The sequence below is a fragment of the Ascaphus truei genome, chromosome 1 (assembly GCF_040206685.1).
Source record: "Ascaphus truei isolate aAscTru1 chromosome 1, aAscTru1.hap1, whole genome shotgun sequence".
Lineage (NCBI taxonomy): Eukaryota > Metazoa > Chordata > Amphibia > Anura > Ascaphidae > Ascaphus > Ascaphus truei.
In genome coordinates, this window is record NC_134483.1 from 37,734,356 (window position 1) to 37,756,856 (window position 22,501).

A 22,501-nucleotide genomic window follows, 5' to 3' on the forward strand; every position below is an offset into this window, starting at 1 on the left:
CCACACCAATCCCCCCCAGCATCCCTGCACCGATCCCCCCTGGCAGCAGCCCAGCACCAATCCCCCCTAGCACCCCCGCATCGATCCCCCCAGCAGCCCCACGATGCCCCCAGTAGCCATGACAACAGGGGAAAGGGGGTAGAAGGGTGGGCTGTGTGTGTGTGCTTTGTGTATGCTGTGTGTGCAGTGTGTGTGTGTGCAGTTTGTGTGTGGTGTGTGTGCGCAGTGTGCGCAGTGTGTGCTGTTTGCAGTGTGTGCTATGTGTGCAGTGTGCAGTGTGCAGTGTGTGTGTTTTTTTTTAAATATTCGGGGTCCATGCTTAAACCGCGTTATAAGCAGACCCGCATTATGGCGGATCGCACTATAACAGGGTTGAGCTGTTCTTCCATACTTACCATTTGAAAAGTGTTTGGAAACTGGATGCTGAGTATTTGCATTTCTGATGAGCCGTACATGTTCCGTTATTCTAACGGATTTAAAGATCTAGTAGTTCATCTTATATAACCTTATCACAGCAACAATAAAAAATAAATAAAACGTGTGTTACAATAAAGTTAAGTATTTTATGCCATTTTTCATTATCCTTCGAGTGAAATACATTTGTAGGTCTCATGAGAGGACATATTTTACACATCTAAAGGATCCTTTTAGGGATAACCTTTTTTTGCCCCTAATAGGAGGAGCAATATAAACTTGGAGATACATAAGAAACTATAGTTTGGGCTTAAAGAGCAACAACAAAAAACTAATTTAGGGCCACTAGAAATTAAAAAAATGTGATCCGGTTCTAACGATAGAAGATTCCAATGTTTGTATACAATAGACTTGGTTTGATTAACTTGTTTACTTTGAGTGATGAGCATAGCTATATTTGTATCATCATTTGTACACCTCGTTGCTCCTGCGATTCTTTTATTAACAGACTTAACTCTATTATTATAGTTACTATTTTTCAATAAAGTTGATTAATCAATCATAAACGCATTTTTGAAAGGCCTTCCAAATATCTATTGAGTTGTAGCCTCTATCCAAAAATCTTTTTTGGAGATCTTTGGGCTGCTCCAAGAAGAATAATTCAAACAATTATGTCTAAGTCTGAAGAACTGACCCCTGGGTATTCCTTTCTTGGTGACCACTGTCCGCCCTGATAAAAGTGTTACATGAGTTTTTCTTATGGTATTACTCAAATATTCTATAAAACGTAGTAATGTGAATGTCCCGGTTCAAAATGATAATTAGATCATCAATATATCTTTTGTAGAAAACAATGTTTCCTTAAAAATGTTAGCCTCACCAAAAACATGAATAGACTCCAACCAAGAAACAAAGAAGTCCAGAGCAATATCCAATGCGACAAAAATACACAGTGAAATACCTATATATCTCTTGTAAAAAGGGTAATTTAGTTAACCCTTTGGCCAAAGCGTATAAGCCTGCGAGCCATTTTCAAGGCATGACCATAATATCGCAGGTCCTAACACTAACTGGTTAAAATCCTTATTTATCTCTATAATTAGAGGAAGGGTGGTCCTCACATTAAAGCTGTCGCAACCAGCTGCATGAAAAGAAAACTGGCTTACCTGGACAGTAGGGAGGGGCGAGCTTTAAACCCTGGGTGGGAGGAGCCATTAACCTCCAAAATAGCTGAGACCAGCTGGACAAAGTTATCAAACACACAGATATCCAGCAAGCTCTCAGAAACCCCCCAAAATTACCACAAAAAAAAAACAAATATATATATATATTTATATTTGTGTGTGTAAAAGTGTCATAAGGAGTGCTACTGGGCTTGGCTAATTGTATAAAACAAGAAACAAAGAAGTCTAGAGCAACATCCAATGTGACAAAAATACTCAGTGAAATACCTATATATCTCTTGAAAAAAGGGTAATTTAGTTAACCCTTTGGCCAAAGCGTATAAGCCTGCGAGCCACTTTCAAGGCATGACCATAATATCGCAGGTCCTAACACTAACTGGTTAAAGTCCCCATTGCAGTAAATAAAAGGTGCGATCAAACAAAAAAGAGAATGTTAATAAAATATTTATAGAATCTAAAATAATGTAATGTGTGAAAATGTTGCACACCAAAAATCTAAATAAATCTGGGATACTACAGTAATACCGGTGCTTTCTAACTCTATGAGGGAAGGACCGCTGCAATCCAACTACAGGATGCACAAGATAGGAAGAGTAGAGGCTCCACAGATTTTATAAATGCAATAATTTATTGAAGCCAAATAAAGTGTCCAAATATTTTGCCTGCCACTCCTTGACAAAGCTGCTGTGACAGCCAAAACGTTGGACACTTTATTTGGCTTCAATAAATTATTGCATTTATAAAATCTGAGGAACCTCTACTCTTCCTTTCTTGTGTATTCTTTAGCATCTAAAATAAACATATTGTGTGCAATAGATAGATATGAGTGCATCAAATAATGTTGGAGGAAGTCATCCCTTTGGTCGTGATTGATAATTGTGTACAATGCGGTTACATCTAACGCAACCCACAAATAATTGTTGTGCCATTCAAAATGCTCTAGTCTATTAAGATCACCCATATCTTTTATATACGAAGGTATGGCTCCACCAAAGGCTGCAGAAAATAGTCTGCACATCATGAAAAATAATCTGCCGTAGATCAAATACTTGAAATTATAGGCTTCCCAGGAAGGGAATTCAAAGATGTATGGATCTTTAGGAGATGATGGAAGATAGGCATAACTGGATTAATATTATATAAGGTTCTGTGTCAATCTTTATCAGTCAGAATTTATAAGATCTTCTCCTCTTCCAAATGGTCTCTATGGTCCTTCAAGAATGCCCTGTTAGTATCATTAAGTAATTTATCATATGAATGTTCATCACTGAGTTGACGTTAAGATATCTTTTTATAATAATGTTCATGTTTTACTACCATTGCACCTCCCTTGTCAGCATTATTAAGAATAACTGATTTGTTCTTTTTGAGAGAGTAAAGTGCAATTTGTTCATCTTTACACAGATTATGATGTCGCAAATAGGAGACATTAAAAATGTTTGCCAATATTTTAGATCTCTCCTGATAATTTTTTCAGAAGTGGAAAAATTAGTACCCTTTATATGAACAGGATAAAATATGGAATGTTTCTTTAATCGAAATCTCTATGACCAAAAATTAGGAAGAAGAGATGAGTGATCTATTAGTCTGAAAGATCATTGAGGTCTTGAATAGTACATCCTTCTTTAAATGTGTTATTCACCTGTCCTAAAGATTGTTCACTAGCTGCCTCCCTATCAACAGAAGATAATTAAAATTCCGAAACTTGATTATTTTGCTCATTGAAGAAGTCCTCTTCCAAGGTTTATTGGAGAAGAACTCGTCCGAGCCAATTTCCGTACAAACTTATGAAGATCTATTATGGTATCAAACAAAATTAAATCTGATTCATGGGAAAAGGTTAGCCCTTTATTAAGAAGAGACAGTAACGTGTCCAATAATTCAATTCCTGGGATATTAATCACATTTTGATTATCAATCAAAAGTTATCTTTCCATTTATTTGATAACCTGGAAGGATTTTCTTTTTTGGCTTCTAGTCTTTCTTACCCTCCCCTCCCCCCCCTCCCATAATTTTGTCGAATTTGAATGAAAGTACTTCCTTACTTCTGAAGTTTTGACCTCCGGGAATTCGATATACAGATCTTAATTTCTATTGAGAATAACTTATCGGATTTGCATCTGTATTCTCAAAAGACACGAAATGTGAAAAAGCATCTGGATCATAATCATCAGATTCAAAACTTGTAGATTTATTTTTTTATATAGCTCTAGAAGGAATTGATTTTTGGAGAATTTACCTATAAGATGAGACGTTCTGTGATGATCATTTTTACATTTCTACCAGTATTAAATGCTATATTTTGCCAAATATATATTTCATTGTCCAGTCGATCCCTTTCAAATGTTTTCTGCTTCTTTGACATTACATTTTTCTCCAGCACTTTCATTTTTTAAACGTTTTTTGGCAATTTTTGATCTAAAATCAGGACATTTTCCATATCTTGATATTGATTAAGTTTTGATTGTAGAGTTCTGATTTCTACAGTATCTAAAGTGTTTTTTTTCATTTATGGAGTGTTGAATTATTAATTCCATTCATTTTGAAGAGCCTTCACTGAGAATAATCTTCCATTGGTCCTCAAATTGCTTCTCATGAAAGTCAAATCTGGGTCGTTTTAATGCACAATCATCTAGGAATTATTTTTACTTTCAGATATTTTTTCTACAGTGGCAATGTCCCACCATAGATGGGAAACGCACATGAGATTTCTGTTCCTCCTTTCACATGGCTAAATACAATGTATGTTTTATATTTTTCTGCATTCTTGTCCCCCTTTGTTTTTTTGGCAGTGCACTGCCTTGTTGGAGCACTTTACATGTGGTGAGATACAGTATGCCTGTGGACAAGTTAACATACTGTACAGTACATGTCAAATAAACTAATTTAATTATGAAAAATAAAAAAAATACAATAAAAAAATTATAACCTTAATGGATCTTTGTGAATATGGGATGAATTATCATTTTGACTCATTTTCATCTCATTTAGAATAACAGCCGCTACAAATACCGCCATGATAATAATGGGAGAAAAACCTTGTTAAAATCATGTTATTTGCTTTAGTAAATACTGTGTTATGATTAATGGGCATTAATTTAGGGAAGTGTGACGTTAAATAGGCTGAGCATAGTGAATTAAGTTCTTAAAGTTTTTTTTTTACAAGTCCCTCTTACATATGGGACATTTCATTACTAAATAGTGCTACTGTAAGTATTATATTACAGTTTATGTCCCATTCCTTAGGTCATGTTAAGACCCATCTCACAAAGCTAAAGATTAGCACTGTCTAATAGTTTGGGGATTAAATGTTTACGATTATTCAGTGGTGTACTACAGTGTACTAAATCATTTCTATAAAAAATGGATGTATCATTTTTAGAAATACTTAAGCAATTGTGTTATTCCTTATACTAAAATTGATTTTTCTCTGCATTCCTTTGGTAACAATTCAGCTTGGGCACCTAAATTTATTGAAACAGATCTACTCAAGCTTTGTACGGTTTAGACTATAAAAAAAAAACAAAATACCCTTTTAGTGCTTAATGGTGCACACGGCTGCATTAAACTGATTTTATGTTTGGTTAAAAGCAAGTGTCACATCATGCCAAGGAATGTTATGAACTCCCTTCAGTCTATTATACTCTTGGATCTAAAACCCAATGACAGCTTTAACACCTTCAGTGCCAGAGAATCAAGCACTGCAAGTTACGTAGCAGTTAGAGGTTTACCAGCAATTTATGTGTAAACCCCTTTTTTTCAATTGCTTTTCATCACAAATCAGATTGCAATTAAACATGTAATAAATTGGTTTGGAAGGCTGGAAATAACTGAGTTGTAACAAAATTATTACTTATAATGAGGCAATAAATGGACAATATTGGGCAGATTTATGAAGCAAGTTGTTTTGCTTGTGTTATTGTCGTTGGAATGAACTATAAAAATCTGGCCATATGTGTGTATGTAGTATATTTTCTAAGAGCATGTTTCTAACCTTTACTGATTTAAAAACATTTAGGATTTACAATTTTAATTTGCACAGCAATGTTTTTCTGTGAGCTTGTTTCGAATCATGTTCTTCTCATTTAAATGTTATAAAGCAGAAAAGTTGATTGTTGTTACATGTTATGTAACCCTGGTCACAGTGATCAAAAAAAGTTTGGAAAAGTAACTTGGAATATTGGTAGCTTTCTGTAAGGTTCATGAACACTACTTCTGTGCTTCCCATTAAAAAAAAAAAGTTTTCCTGAACTGTTGAACTTCTTCCTGGATAGCCTCATGCAGTGCCCTGAGAAATGCGTTGGGTAAAGCAGAGAGGTAAGTACAAGAACATGATGTGAATAGGTCCTGTTGGTCCATAACCTGAAGTGACTGTGATAAAGCCAGTGCAGTTATAAAAGAACTAATCTATAATCCTGTATTGCTGTAGACAAAGTTACTGGCACATTGCATCTTTGGATGTGGATGTGCATCTTTGGATGTGCATCTACCTAGGTATGTATTTATATGTAAATGGATTATTTATTATCCCACTCCCTAAAAGACAAGCCACATACATGTAAAATAATACTTCACTGTACACACTTGAATGTGCAGGCAACCGCTGCAACATAATGCCATGTGTGTCATCACAAGCTTTTTGGCCCTAATGATCAGGGGTTAAAGCTGGACTGAATGAAGCTCATACCACATTGCCATTTGTGACATTTATTTATAACCGGGCAGAAAATCTTCTTAATGTCGCAGCGTACATCATAAAGCACTAGACGTATTTATTTGTGACTACAGTATTTGATAGTTGGATCTGCTCTATTTCAAAACTAGTTTGTTTGTAGGATTAGCTACATTTGTATTAAAGCATGCAGTAAAAAAAACTAATAATACTGTATCATTATATCATTTAATTGCAATAACATATTTCAAGTACAAAAGATCACATGACTGCTTTTTGTTTTATTATATACTTAATGTACAGACCTTTGCATAGACTCACTTTTCCTCTTCATAGTTGTAAAATCAAAGAAATGTCAGATGTGGAGGTTGTCTAGTCAACCGTCAACTTTACTGATGGCAGAAAAGGAACATTTTTGGTTAGCAACTAATACAATTGTATCTGGAATGCAGGTTTTTTAATGTATAGTGCACATTTAACTATTACCATTAATGGTTTTTGCTACAACGATTCACTGGCTTTGAATAACTTTGCTGTGAAGCCTCTTCTCTATGTTGGAAAACATTTTAATCCCACAAAACAATAATAGAGAAAAGTGCTCTCTTTGAGCACTCCAGTGATGTATAGAAATAAACACTGTAATACATATATAATAAAAAGCAACAATTACCCCGCAAAATCTATATTTGATCAAGAACTGCTACATTACCAGATACCCTATAGTCATAAAAAAAGACAGATTGAGTCTATGCATGTATCACCATTTATATGGCCAAAGTGCATTTAGAAATAGGTGTCCCAATCATAAAGTTGCAGCGTGAACTTCAATATCCAGAATATGCATAAACCTCACTGGAAACAGTGAATATAAAACCCCATACAATAAAGGATAATATCTCGAACAAACACAAATATAGGAAGGAGAGAATAGAATAGTTCACAAAATGATTTGAATGTGCAGCTCTATATGTTGGTTAAAACCAACACAATGGCCATAAATCAGTCCTGTAACATGCATCTTTATAATTGTCCAAATAGAGCCTGCTCCTGCAAGCACATTCCAGTCCCAATTGCAGAACAGAGCTGGTCAATAAAACCCATCTCTCATACAGTATAATTGCTTATACATTATATGGCTCTGAGCTAGTAGCTAATCCGATGTGAGCTAACGTCACCTTAAGGTGATTCCGCTTCAAAACAAAATACAATCTGCGCGTATTGACGGTTGAACCGTGCAGTTTGTCAAATTTTATAGACACGGTTTAAACTACGTATGCGATTTGTTTTACAGTATATGGCTAGTTGTCAAATTTTATTCTGCGACTTGTGACCGTGTCAAATGGCGCAGTTTTACAAGGACAAACTCACAGCTACAGTATTAGAATACCCCTCATTGTGTCTACAAAAATCTGTAGTGCTATAGAAGTTAAAAATAGCATACATTATATTAGTCTTGCGTGAAGAAAGTTGCAATCCCTACTGATGGAATGTGGTTAATTAAATCTTAGTGGTGAGCTGTAGAATTTTAAGATCTCTGCTTAGCTACCATACAGTAATGATTAATTTACCAGAAATGAATACAATGTGTTACTAAAGTGACCTCTAGCTCTTTATCTATTCCATGATTGTTACGTGTTTAGCTCTTGAAAATTCCCTTATGTTTTTAAAACATAAATATGAGACTTACAACGTTTATGAAGATTATGGCCCAGGGGCAGGGGGAAGGGGCTCTGAAATCCGACTATGTGTGCTGGATACGGGTAGGTACTTTTTGAGTAGGTACAGGTAGGTGTGTTCTTGGAGTCTGCTACAGAGGGCAAATGTGACTCTTAGAGCTGATTGTCTGCCCCTTGACCCGGGGCTTACTGTCTCAAATTTGGACTGTGGAGCTATTAAGTGTTTGGGCCGATGAGCTTCACGTACTGTTGTGTATCAGCCACGGCTGCCACACCTTAGAAAACTTGTCATTATCTCTATTTGGAGAACGAACCACATTTAGTTTTTTATGTATACTGTACCATTGAGGGGATGTCTTTTTTTCTAATATTGGGCTATGGCACACCTTGTTACTGTAAGTATGTTAGAAATTAGTGTGTTTGTGTTTGTCTAGGTCTTGGGAAGTTACATTTAATAAACATGACCATGGGTCCCGCCTCCATGTAAAAAGTAGGACATTCTGTATCAGCCTGTGTATTTTGAACCATAGATAAGCAACCTTGGGGCAGGACTACCACATATATAAAAAGTTGGCTTGTTGTCTGAACCCCCTGTAGCAAATGGGAGAGGAGCCTTGGAACATCCTCAAAAGCTGCAATGGAGTTAGATACCATCTGTACAGGACCTTTTAGGCATTTTCATTTATGGTGAAATGGTATAAATAAACATTTGAGATGGCCTCGAAGATGTCCTCCCATTCCTTAGGATCCAATATCTTACCAAAGTCCGACGCCCATTCATGTAAACCTGCTGGCCTCCTGAGGACAGACAAGAAATATTGAAGAGTAGAAAATCGAAGTCATCTTTGATTGATTAGGGGAACTAAGATAGACCTCCTCATGCACTGTTAGTCCAGATATAGGACTGAATCTCCCCCCCCCCGCGCTGCCGCATAGCATAATCTCCCCGCCGCCACATACCATCATCTCCTCCGACAAGCGGGGAGAGCGACGGGGAGAGCGGGCCCCCAAAGACAGGCGGGGAGAGTGGGCCCCCAAAGAGCGTGGGTCCCTGGCTTTGCCCGGGCTATAGCTGCACCCCTGGTTCATGTATTATATTTGGGAGGGAAATTTCAAGTATTGTACGGTCAGACCACGTGATTTTATGTATGAGAGTGAGGCGACTGTCTATAAGTAGGTAGTCTAGCCAGGTGTACACCTGGTCTAGGACTGAAAAAATTAATTGCCTCTCCGCATTGGATTTAATTCCCTCAAGGAATCAGACAGGCCAAATGATCTGATGTGCTCTTTAAGTCTCTTCTTATCTCCTCTTGTATGGAATAGAGTGCTTTCAGGTGGGGGTTTGGACCTGTCTAGTTTCTCTTCAATGGCTACATTAAAGTTCCCTCCTAGTGTCTTTTGCAGGACGGCCAAAAATGTGTGAAATAATATTTTTGTTTGTTAATTTTGAGTTTGCATATTGGCTAGTGTTAGCTCTGACCCATTTAAGGAATCTGTGAGGATCAGGAATCTGCCCTCCCTTTCTGAGCGGACTGACTTTTGTACGAATTTTTGTGAAATGTCTGTGGCCCTCTGAAGCAGGACAGCCTCAAGGTAGGGTCAGAAAAGTCCAAATGGTATATTTAAGGCTTTAAGACCCTTCAGGGGTTTATTTTCCACATCACAACAGTTAGGTGTACTGTCCCTTTAAGGCAAACAAAAAACATAAAATAAAAGCCTGCTCCATAGTAGGGGGGCTAACTACACAACAATGTCCTTGACTGTCCCACTGGGGAGCTGAGCTAACTTCCAGATTAAACAATACACTCGCATGTCTGGAACAAAAATATAATATAAAGTCCTAATCTGTGTTGTGGGAAGTCTATCCCAGGAGAGTCCATGAAATCCCTCTGAATGCTGCAACACTTTGATAGGACATCCTTGCTCCCTCAGCAGACTATGGAATGCTTGTTCATTGGAGGCAAGCCCCAAATCCAGCAGGCTTGTTCAGTTTTATGGAGAGTCTGTTCCTGGGTGTGATCCCAAGCGGTCTCAACAGGCCCTGCATCCAGCAGAACTGGGAACCGTCAAAACCATTGTCCTTCCAAGGTTGGAGAAACTCTTTGCTGGCAGTTGACTGACTGCCTTTTAAAACCCCATTTCAGTCTAGAGTTCTGTTTTCTCTAATTAGCTGCATCTGCAGCTACTTTCTCCAGAGGAGTTTAACTTCCTGCATGCTGAAAAGCAAAAATACTGCACCTCTCTCTGACTTACACAGAATGTGACTCTGTCACACCTCGTTTTTTAGCTTGTGCTGATGCTAGAATTACTGGGGGGGGGGAATTTGTCATTAAAAAACATCCGTCCATTTGAGTGCTCGAGGAAGGTTTCATGTAGGAATAAGATATCTCCTTTGTGTTTTTAGTAATCCGTCATGACTAAACGGCCTTTCTCTGGACTGTTTAGCCCTTTTCTAATATGTGAGAATACTTTAATTGACATAAGTGGTTGTGGTGGCATAGCTGTTTGCAATAACAAGCACTTGATTCATCCTGTGGACCGTGTTGAGTGTGGGAACCGGCTTGAGGGGGAGAGAAACCTGGGGGATATGGGGGGGGCACACAGGGGACATGGAGAATGGTCAGTAAGTGAGTTCAGGGGATGCTCTAAACCTGGACACATTAGCCTACGGACTGGGAGATGTGAAGGGTAGCACTAGTTCTGTAAGGGGGGTACGACTGTACCACACCAATGTGTGTTTGGGGGTGACAGGGGAGTGGTTGGTGGAACTTAATTGGTTAACATTAATAAAAAACTATATACGGTACATCTTAAACCTCTTATAAAATGTAATGAAAGGCATACATGTAGCTGAACTTTACTAAAATGTTATGACCTGACCATCTTCTGCCATCAGCGGGAGAATACTGGATCTCTGTTTAGTAGTCTTGACAATGGCGTTGTCCTGTTTGTGAATATGCATGTAGGTGGAGGGAAGCATGTTGACAAAGATGGAGGAGTAGGGACAATACAGGGAAAAGGGGGAGAGAGGTAAGGGAGGAGTGGGGGAGAGAAAGGAAAGGGGGGAGAGAGAGTAATGTGGGGGAGAGGAAGAGCTGGGGGGAGAAAGCACTGGGGTGAAGAGAGTAAAGGAGGGGAGAGGGGGAGTGTGGGGCAGGGTGAAGTCAGGTACTGATAATTACTGTATGCCTGGGAAACATACATCTGAGTCCTTCATCTTGCACTCAGAAGGTAAACCCAGTAAGAATACTTGGGCAATCAGGAAGTAAGCTGAGACACCTGACAACATGCTTGATAAGGAGGCTACTGCTTGTAGTATGTGGCTGAATCAAACTACAGAGCTGTCCTGTGCAAGCTCATATCCAGAAGGATTTCCTAAACTCTCTCTAGGGACAGAGATTCCCTAACAAAGATACAGTAAGGACTTTAATATTGTTCCATAACTATTGTGGTATATGTTTAGGGGTTTGGAACTGGACAAAGCCAGCCAGCATAATAGATAGGGCCTGGAATGTTTAGCAAGATCTCCATATGGGGAGTAGGCGTTCTTTTTATGAGTTTTGTTTTGCCTTAAAGGGACAGTGTGCCCAAATGTTTATTTGTATTGTGGAGGAAAAAAAAACACTCAACATTTGGTTTACCCTGAAAATGCACGTGTGGATTATTGTCTGACCTCACCTACAGGCTGTCCTGCCACAGGGATCAAGGTGGGAAGTGAGAGGGGGCAAGGAGAGAGGGATCAAAACAAAGTGGGAGGGAGAGGAGGGAGTAGTAACAGGGATGGGTGAGTTGAAATAAAGAGGGGAGGGGTTTGGGACGGTCCCCGTATATCTTGTTGTACGATGGGCCCCTTCTGCCACCCCAACCCATTTAGGGAGTACGTCGAGTTACCCGTTCTGAGTAGGCTACCCCGCTCCATAAGTTGGGATGTATCAGGGGTGGTCCCAGATAATGTAGGAGGGGAACATCTTCATTGTGTCCCAATCATCTGCTTAGTAGAAGCTTACAAGTGTTTCTCGTCCTCCACACCTGTGGAAAGGAAGCCCCCTTATTTTGGATAGTCTGTGGTAAACTGGAAGCAACGGAAACGTTCAGGGAGGCTTTCTGGGGGACTGCCATTTTTAGCTTGTTCTGCATGTGCTGAGAAAATAAAAGCCACATGGCTAGCAGCTTGCTTGTATTGATTCGGTCACTTCTGCTCTCTTTGATTTGTTTCTTTGTGCTTGTACTCTTGCCTGCTCAGAGATGTGTAGTGAGACAAAGGCCTTGTGGTACTGTGCTGTGCCTAATTCCATTCAGGCCTGGGCAGCCTCTGAGACCTGGTGGATCTATGCGGGTGTAGGCCTATTTGTGGTGGTAACCCCAGATCTGTGAGGGATTGTGCTCAATTGATCTGAGGGTTTAGGGACCCCATTTCGTACCACCAAGAGCTTAAATGGAATCCCCACCTATAACAGACCCCACTAGCTTGTTGTACCTCTGTTATAGGTCGGAGGCTTCTTCTACTTTGCCAATGTCATAGGTCCTAGGTCCTGGAAGACCATCAGTTTTGCACCCTCCTCCACTATTTCTGGGATGGCTCATATCTTCTGAAGGATTATTGCCTTTACTTTAAAGTAGTGCAAGTCTAGTGTAACATCTCTTGTCTCCTCTGCTACTGGTGGACTTGAACGCAAGGCCCTGTGGCATCGGTCAATTAAGATCTGCTCTGTTGGGAGATCCAGTAACAAGGAGCTGAACCACGTGAGGAGGTAATCTTCTGATTCTGTTTCATAGATTGTTCCTTCCTGCCCTATTTTCAATGTCCCCCTGTCCCTCTGGTGTACCAGTTATGGTAGTTTCGAGTTCCGCTATATTGTAGGCTAGTTTATTTACTGTGGCTGCTGACTCGAATGGTAGATCTAGTCAGATCTCTCCTACTGCCTTCTGCCGTCATGACGGTGCAATGCTACGTTGCCATGGCAGCAAGATGCTGTATCACGTCACGTTGGTGACGATTCAGATAGAGAAGGAGGGTGGCAGCAAGGAGGTGGCCACCACATGTTAGTGCCTTCCCATTAGGCCCAATAGGCCTGAGAGTGCGGTATCTGTATATGGGGGCGGACATCTTTGCCGCCCCAATATTTTGCCGCCCTGCGCCCGGACCTATCGGGCCTAATGCTACATCTGTATCTGGTTTACCTTCCTATGAAATGTTTCAACCCTTTTTGGGCCTTATTCTATATACGCAAAAGCGGCCGTTTCGAAAACCACCAGTAACTTGAATGAATGATACAAAGATGTATTCCTTAATCTCCTAAAATGAATTTCCAAATGAAACGTTGGATGTCAATTTCAAGCCCAGACATCTTTTGAAGACTGTCACGTTGCACCTAGCAAGGCAATTGGTATGTGCGATTTGTAGTGATCTTGCAACATGCCGAATGATAGGAAGCAGGGCTTCATTATGATGTAACCAAACATTAGAAGATCTAACACTGTCGGTTGGTTTCATTAAAAATGTAAAATTAGTTTATCATTTGCTATGTAAAATATTTGCATAAATATGCCTGTAGGGATTTTATAGTCATTATGCTTGTGTTACTGTAAGAGAATAAATAAACCCTTTTCATTTAGAAAACATGCATATTTTATTAAGAGTGAGGTGCATACATTTCTGTCGTTGTGCTCTCTTCCAAATAAAAATTCATATTCTGAATTAATGTCCCACTGTGAAGCAGCATATAGCTATATTAGTGAACAGTAAGAGGATTTTGCAATGGGAAGACTACTTAACAAAGCATAGTACATTAGTATTGTTTTAGATGGAAATCTTTGGAATGAAATATTTAGAATATTGGTTTCAGTTTGATTTTATACAGTGCTTATTATCATACTATTGCTAAATTCCTTGCTCAAAATCTCCCAATCCTTAATCCCGAAGACAGCTATCTGCATACCCCCATGTATTATTGAATCAGGTAATGCTCATAGGTCCCAGGCAGTGGTATAGACTAGGGGAGCGCACTCTTTTTTCCCTGCGCCCCCCTGCCGTCTGTCCCCCTCTCCTAATGCCCCCCCCTGCTTACCTTGCTTTAGACATCCTTGCGTCATGACGTCACATTGCCACGGCAACGCGACGTCACATGACCCCTCAGCGTCATTTGATGCCGCATTGCCATGGCAACGCGTGACCAGGAGCGTCTGAAACAAGGTAAGTAGAAGTTTACAGAGGCCCTGCTGGTCCCCACGACATTAATTTAAATGTATTCGGGAAGCGCGCGGGGGCCTCTGTAAACCCCACACCCCCGTAGCGAGTCTCGCGCCCGCACTTTGCGCACCGCTGGTATAGACACATCCTAGCATTGTTGTTTCATTGAGTTGTTCCAAGGCTTACAACGGTTTAGTACTTTGAGCCAATAGGATTTTTTTTCTAGTCTCCCTGCTGCAAAACTTGTATAAAATCAGTGGATCAAAAACTTGCATCAGATTTATCAAAGGCAATAATTCCATTGTTTAGATCAATTTTCTTGGTAAACATTGAGTTCTTTTTTTGCTCTGGTTTTGTCACAATTTTTGCAGCCAGGAGGCTTTAGATAATAGAGCACTACTGTATGTGGCCAGAACCTTTGTTATGGTGCATGCACACACTGAAAGCCAAGGTCTGATTTTTGTCAGCAGACAGGAAAATGGGCAGAGTGGTTCTTATCTAATTCTGTGTTGTTTGCTTTGCACAGGAATGGATGTGTCATTGTTTTATTGGTTTATTTGCATGTTAATGGGTATTTTTCTGCAAATGGTTTCAAAGTCCATGGGGCCTACGTATTAAGATCATATTTCAATTTTTATTGGGCATCAACATTGAATGATGTGTATGTTTTTAATATATAACTAGCATTATAAATAGCTATGCACCTAATGATGATAGCTCCTTTTATTTGCATAAACTGACCTCGCTAATCAAACAGAACACCCAGTGGTCCCTTATCTTGGGAGGAGATTTTAATGCAATCACACACATTGAAGACACATCTGGTTATAACGTTTCCTTTATAGGAGCTGACCATAGTTGAATTACATTTGTTTCAAAAAACCCTCTTTTTCATATCACATACTGTATTAAAAAAAAAAAAAAAACAACGAGAGAAAAGATTTTGAACCATAAAAATCAAAAGGTGGAGGAGAGTCTACACTTAAAAAACGTAAGAGTCAAAACACCCAACTACTTGAAATAGATCTCAATAAAATGGAGCACTTCTTACTTCTAAGACAACGAAGATGTTATGAACATGGAAGTAAAGCCTAATCTCTACTGGCCTGGCAACTTAAAAAAACAGAGAATTAAAAATGGTATCACCAAAACTAAGGCATCTGACTGTCCGATACAGTACACACTAGGCTGATCTTAAAAAAGCTGTTCCGGATGGACAAAAACAGTTATATCTCATTAACCAAGGAGGGGTCACAGAGGTTAAGGCAACGCATATTAGTTCAGAGGGACCCCCATTTGAAAGAAAGTTACAAAAATGTATGAAAAAATATTTCCTATAAAGAAATTGAGCAACGCGGACTGCTGCTGTAAATAGTATTAGATGAAACATTGGTTGCCATTCTTATTATATACTTACTCTTCCTTACGTTGTCAGCATCTGGGTCCTGTAGCTATTGAGTTATTGATTTACGATGTCTTGTAGGCCATTTAGGCACTGAGTAGGTGTATCTCTGCTACCTGCAGAGTTAGAGTTAGTAAAGGTTAGGACTGTGTAGATATTTAGAAGGTCACATTTATCACAAGCTAAAAGAAGACTGTACAGGTGATAAAACCTCAGAAGTTATTTAAACATAAGAATAACTCAAATGGTGAAATATTCGATATGATAAATGGAAATCTTCAGGAAAGCCGTCTTCTTTTTTTTAAGGAAATGTTATGGAAATTGCAGTTTACCTCTTTGGAACTGTCGACTGAAACTAAAAGCATATTGTCATGTGAAAAAGATTAAAGTTTTGTAAGAAAGAAAAAAATAATAATAATAATTAGCCACCTCAAAATAATGTAATCACCATGGTCACAAGAGATAAATTTGTAGTTTGTCTTTTATCACAGGAAAAAAATACATTTGAAATCTGAATATGAAGAAAAGTATTGTTACTAAGGTTAAGTGGATGTGATGTTTACATAATTGGCTTCCGAGGGACATTTTTAGAGTACAATGGTGATTTCTAAAGAGTCGTTTCAGTCATTTTCTTAGGTATCTCATACAAAGTGAAGAGTCGGTGCATTAAACTCCCTTCAGTGCATCTCGGGAGATTTACCTTCGTTGTGAAAACAATTACCTTGCCGTTACAATGTGCCTCTGGAACATACTGTTGCTGAAATGTAGCATTCATTTTCATGTCACTGAGCAACAACATTTACTTGATAAAGTCAAATGAATACCTTCTCAGCAATCATTCTACTGTTTTAGCATTTTTTTTTCCTAATCCATCTCCATAGTCTCCAGTAATAGGTAATATTGCAAAGTTTCTGCATCTGACATTTTTACCTACAGTAGGACATCTAAAGTAATTTAACTTCGCAAGAGCTAACAGAAAACAGATAAGTAATACAAATGTGTCATTTTCAAAAGGCTACAGTGCAGCACATTTGAAGTGTGAGAACAAAGACTGCAATACGAGGTAGTTTGAACAGTATAGCACAGTGTAATCAAAACAATGGCGGCTTGAGGTTCAAGTATTCTCCGAGTACTGTAGCTGTAGATAATGGGCATAAAAATTACCATCATTTTCATCCTTAGTAAATTTTAATGAAGGAACCAACTCCAGCTAACTGTAAAAACACATTTCAGTTTAACTATATCTTGATTCCTTGTTATTGACATAAATGAAAGCATAATATTTGGAAAATTATGGTTATGTGGTACACCAAAAAAATGTGGCCATTGAATCTTGAGATCGCATTCATGGGTAGAGATGGGCCAATGTCTTTAAATTTCCTTTGCCAAGTTCTTCATGTTGGGTTTTTTTTATTAGCGTTTTGGTGAAATTTTCCATTGCTTAGACTTTTGCCAAATTTGCCAGAGTGTTGCCACCCTTCTGCTACATTCAGTGAAAGGTGCAGAAACTGGCATTATGTAATCAGCCACGTGCTCTTGGACATACACTTAATGATTGGCCAATATTTTGTTTTGAAGATTACAGTTATTGCTATTTGGGGGGGAAGGGAGGGCAAAAAAAACCCTACCAAAGTTTGCCTGATTCTTGAACTTCAGCAAAACGATTACACATCTCTATTCACTGGTATGGTGATAGCAGATAGCTCCCTCCCCCCCCCCCTTACCTCTGCGGCTGTGGGGGGGGATAGCAGTTATCTGTTCCCCAATTACAGTTTTGTGTTTGGCTGATATTTGTATATGCCTGTATTCAGTGACTCTACAACTAGGTCTACAAAGGGGCCAGATGAGAAAACATTTAGGAGTAGAAGAGCCACACGCTTATTATAATGTCATTTTAGATACATCTAAAGCCTTGAAGATTATTATATTTCAACAGTTTGCATGTGTAGCCCTGTTTCCCCCACCCCTAAGTGATATCAGGGGGGTGGCTGTAAATAGCTACTGGTGCTGCCCTTTACCTGTTGGCTCGCAGGAGCCTAAGCCTCCACCGCTGGGAGCCTGGGGTGAATTACTCTTACCACTTACTGCTATTTGGTGCAGCGCCTCCACCTGTGAGGGATCCCAGCAGAGTGGAAGCAGCCGCTCACAGGACACAATCACATTACTCACACAGTATTAAAATAGAAAGGCTTTACTGTAACAGATCCACAATATAACAGTCACTGTATAGGCAACAGATAATAACATTAGCAACAGTTTCACTCTGTACCCCTAATAGTACAACTACCCGGTCACCTCGCAGGGCTATAACCCCACACCCTGTACCCCACACCGTGTCGACAGCACCCCAAAGTCTCACACCCAACTTCCCTGGTACATGAGACAGCGCTGTCCACAATTTGTGTGTACTTTCTGGGTGCACTTCGTTAAGATACCTGCCCAGTGCGCCAGCACCTGGGCCCGCTGATATCTTTGCACAGGAGCCGCAGATCCACAATCTCCTCCACGACGTCCTGGACTCCGCTGGCGCGATTGTCCGTTGGGGTGCCCTGATGATAGTTTCTCTGTCTCTCTGAGGGTATTCCTCATCCACTGTGTCCCTCACTCTATTGGCAGCACTAATGGGGCAGGTTCCCTATCCTAGGGCCTGTCCCTACAGCAGCCAAAATCTCAATCTATGTTTTAGGGCCTATCTGGGGCCTAGGGGATTACCGGGCCTAGTGTAGTGGGTCCCTGATCCCTGCACACACACAACCTCCCCTATCTGTGTCCCAGCTCCTACTCCCCTTCCTCCCTAAGCGTGCCAAATGTATCTCTCCTCTCAGGGAATCCTGCAGCCCTATTGGCTCCCTATCACCTGTCAGGTGGTAAAGCAGCCCCAGGGGCTGCTGGGTCTTGTAGTCCACTATGGAGGTCTTTCCTATTGGGGCCTCGTGCGCATGCGTGATGCTTTAATGGCCGCTGCCGCTTCTCTGCCACTCCACTGCACATGCGCGACCTCCTGCTGAAGCGCGACCTCTTGCGCCAATACTAATATGGCCGCCGCGACAGCTCTGCGCATGCGCGAGAACCTGGACATGGCGGCGCCCTGCGGAGGGAGTCGCCGGCAAGCCCGTCGCCTTCCCGCAACACCACCCACAGCCGCGGAGGTAATGGGGGGAGAAGGGAGGACCGGAGGGGACCAGAGTACACATGCATTATAACATCTGTACCATATGTATTTAATTTATGATACCTTAACTTACACGTTAGTTGCAGTGTGGAAAAATGGCATTTAACAGCTTAAACAGCTAGTCCGAAATTAGCCGGAGCAGAGAGTCCAATGGCCACATCGTGCCCTGCCGCCTGCGGGTCATAAGTAAGTTGGAGATCTGTGCTGTATTCTATATTTAAGGTGGACTTGGGATTTGGATTTGACAACTAAAGGCATTTTAGATTAACCTTATCACAAGGGTTTTATAACTATTTAATCTAGTGTATGGATTTATATATTTAGTTTAAATTACATGTGCATCTGCTACACATGCAGCTTTTCAAACGGTTTGAACAATTTAGAGATGGTTGGACCAGTTAAGAACATGACTTAAGGTCATGTACTTAGGTCTGATAATACACAACTTTGTTATCATGCCCAGAAGTAGTTGAAGATGAGCATGACATTTCTCTTTGATACTCGGACAGATTTGGCTAAGTCATTAGTAACAGGGTGCTCTATTTAACACTTGGAATAGCAGAAGACTCCTCTTACGGATCGCAACTGCATGCTCTCTTGGGCTGCATCCATACTCCGCGCGACGCGAACCAAAGGCCATACCTCTATGAGGAAAGCCATAGAGCGTGCGATGAAGCGTGACCGCACGTGCGATGATGAGCGACTCTCGAGCAGAATTTTTTTTTGTGTTTGTCGCGTGACAGCCAGGTCACGTACCCGGGTTCAGCTAATGAGGATGAACCACTCATGTGAAGTCACGGCAACGCCTCCGTCACTATGGATCATAGGCCACAGATCACGTGGCCGACAGGCGCATGAGCATGCATGCCTACTATATCCGCGTTCTTATGCTAGTGATGACATGGTCGTAGGGAGGCCCCTGATAACACAAACAGAAGTGGAGGGGGCTGCACCCACTTCTGTCATGGTCGTATTCACTACTCTGCGATATCTACCCTAGACAACGGGCACTTGCAGCACTTCATAGCCTGTACATCATTGGGCACATGGTATGCTGGTCCCTCATAATGTTCATGGGACATCCAAAGGGTGTATACTACATTATATAAATCTCACCACTTTAAAGGTTCCAAACAATGTAGAGAAACTAACCTTCAAAGCTACACTATAGGAAGCTACACTGTTGCAGTGTCTGTTGCCCTGTATACAGATGAATAGGCAGCACCATTCTAAGCAGTGTGAGCAGTAATTGTTAAGAATTCAGTATGGAAGTTTGTATTGTTTCACATAGTTGCGTGCTGATGTAACAGAATTTGTTGAATTGCAGTTTGCATACTTAAAATCCTGAAAGATATAATCAGAACTTAGTTCACAATTTAGAAGCAGTGAGGCGTGGAGACTGTTGAAAACAATTACAGTAAGGTGGTAATTAGATTCTCCCTTAACTATTCATCGAATTCCACTGATATCATGTTGTTTTATAACCCCATATAGAAATGATTTAAAATCAAATATTACAAAAAAATATTCTATTATGTTTCTTTTGAAACAATAATATGTGGATTAAATAAATAAAGCATATAAAACAAATGTTATTAGCTATATACAGTATGGCATTTACTGTGCAGTAAAAAGGATGCAGTTTCACAATGGTTGTGCTACAGCGATGCATGAGTCTTGTTAATTGTTCTGCCAGTATAAATAGTATTCAGTTGAAGAATGTGTTTTTACCAAGTGATTAATTCAGTCAACTCTACATCAACCTTATTATTTTATCACAGCAGTTCCTGGTGACCTGTTTATGTAAAAGTGGATTATATTTGTTTTCTCGCCACCTTGTTTCTTATGTGTAGCCCTGCAAATTGGACATGTGGATATAGGTGAATATAGTATTTAGGTCACACAGGCCTTTTATTTTTCCAAAAAGTCGCCAAATTGCAAGCTAGTACGGAAATCACAGTATATTTCTATATTATTGCAAATTGCAACTTATTGTATATTTTTATTATTTACTTGGAAATTGGCAAATAATTGGAACAGTATTTTTGTTACATTATTTACTGTTGCATACTTATTGTTATAAAATCCACTAACCCTTTCTGGAATTAATGATTTTTGTTACAGGCATGATCTGTCATAGCATGCACCCCACCAACCACAGAAAAGGTTGTCAGCAAATGCTCTGTCCCTAATGTATTCCATCACTGGTCATTTTAATTTGCTTCCCAGGGTAGCAGTTACTGCCCTCCTGTCACGCATCTATTAATACTGGATTTTTTCTTTTCAGAGCATCAAAGTTAGTTGGCTGCCTCCTCCATCAGGAACACAAAATGGATTTATAACAGGCTACAAAATTCGTCACAGAAAGACTACCCGGAGGGGTGAACTAGAAACACTGGAGCCAAACAACCTCTGGTACTTGTTCACAGGTCAGTGTTCACAGGACTGAGTCCTGCAAGTACTGTGTGACTTTTGATGAATGTAAAGCATTGGCAAATAAATGTATTACAAGGTGACATTTAGTGGGCTCTACAATGTCTGTTTGTTGCATCTTTAATTTCCTCTCTCAAACCCTGTAAACTATTTATTCTAAACATTATACTTAAGTAATAATCCCCTCAGAACAGGGCATTATTGGCCAGTAATGCCCTGTTCTGAGGGGATTATTACTATTATAGGCTAAATGTAGGCTTATTTTTAATTTTTTTTAAATTGTTCATAAAAAATATACATTTTTGTAGTCATATTGATTTTTATCAGCATGATTGTCTGCATTCTTATGCTTTTACTGCAAGTTTATTAAAAGGAAATTGTACATACAGTACACACAGCCCCCTCTATACACGCACACACACACACACACACACACACACACACACACACACACACACACACACACACACACACACACACACAAACACACACTCTGCAGCCCCCTCTATACACACAAACACACTCTGCAGTCCCCCCTACACATTGTGCAGTCCCCCTCCTCTACACCCACAAAACACACTTCAGCCCTCCTCCACCCTCTACACTCACAAAACACACACAGCAGCCCCCCTCTACACCCACAAACACACAAAGACAGAAACGTGCTGCAGACACACACACCAAAACACACTCTGCATCCCTCCTCCACCATCTACACCCACTGACACACACACATTGAAGCCCCCTCTACACCCACAAAACACACACCAACAAAACAGACTGCTGCCCCCTCTACATCCAACAAATACACACCAGCAGCCCCCCTCTACACCCACTGCAGCCCCCCTGTAAACCCACACACTGCAGACACACACACACAAAACACTCTTCACCTCTCCTCCACCCACAAAACACACAGCCCCCCTCTGCACCCACAAAACACATAATGCAGAGACACACAAACCAACAAAACAGACTCTGCAACCTCTAGATACGCAAAAACCCACAATAAACACTAATACCCACCTCCTCAATCCCCACATGATTAATACCAGAGGCCATGGTGGTCCTCATGGTGTCCCCGCGGGTGTCTGTGTGCCCTTGGGTGGTACCTGTGGTACCTGTGTGATTTTGGGGGTCCTCAGGTGGTCATCTCGGGTGTCTGCGGGCCCTCGGGTGGTCCCTGCGAGTGTCTGGGAGCCCTCAGGTTGTCGCTGTGGGTGCCTGGGGGCCTGCGGGTGTCTTAGGGGCATTGGATGGTCTCCGCAGGTGTCCGGGGGTCCTCAGGTGGTCACCTTGGGTGTCTGTAGGCCCTGGGGTGGTCCCCACGAGTGTCTGGGAGCCCTCGGGTGGTCCCT

General features: G+C 40.5%; 1 protein-coding gene across 1 annotated transcript in view; it reads left to right on the plus strand.

The window, feature by feature from the left end:
• Window positions 1-22,501, plus strand: part of DCC (DCC netrin 1 receptor) — an 837,937-nt gene that overhangs the window by 681,842 nt on the left and 133,594 nt on the right. Inside the window, exon 13 of the mRNA XM_075586416.1 lies at window positions 20,998-21,139. Coding sequence (XP_075442531.1) covers window positions 20,998-21,139 — 142 coding nt within the window. The remainder of the gene's footprint in view (window positions 1-20,997; window positions 21,140-22,501) is intronic.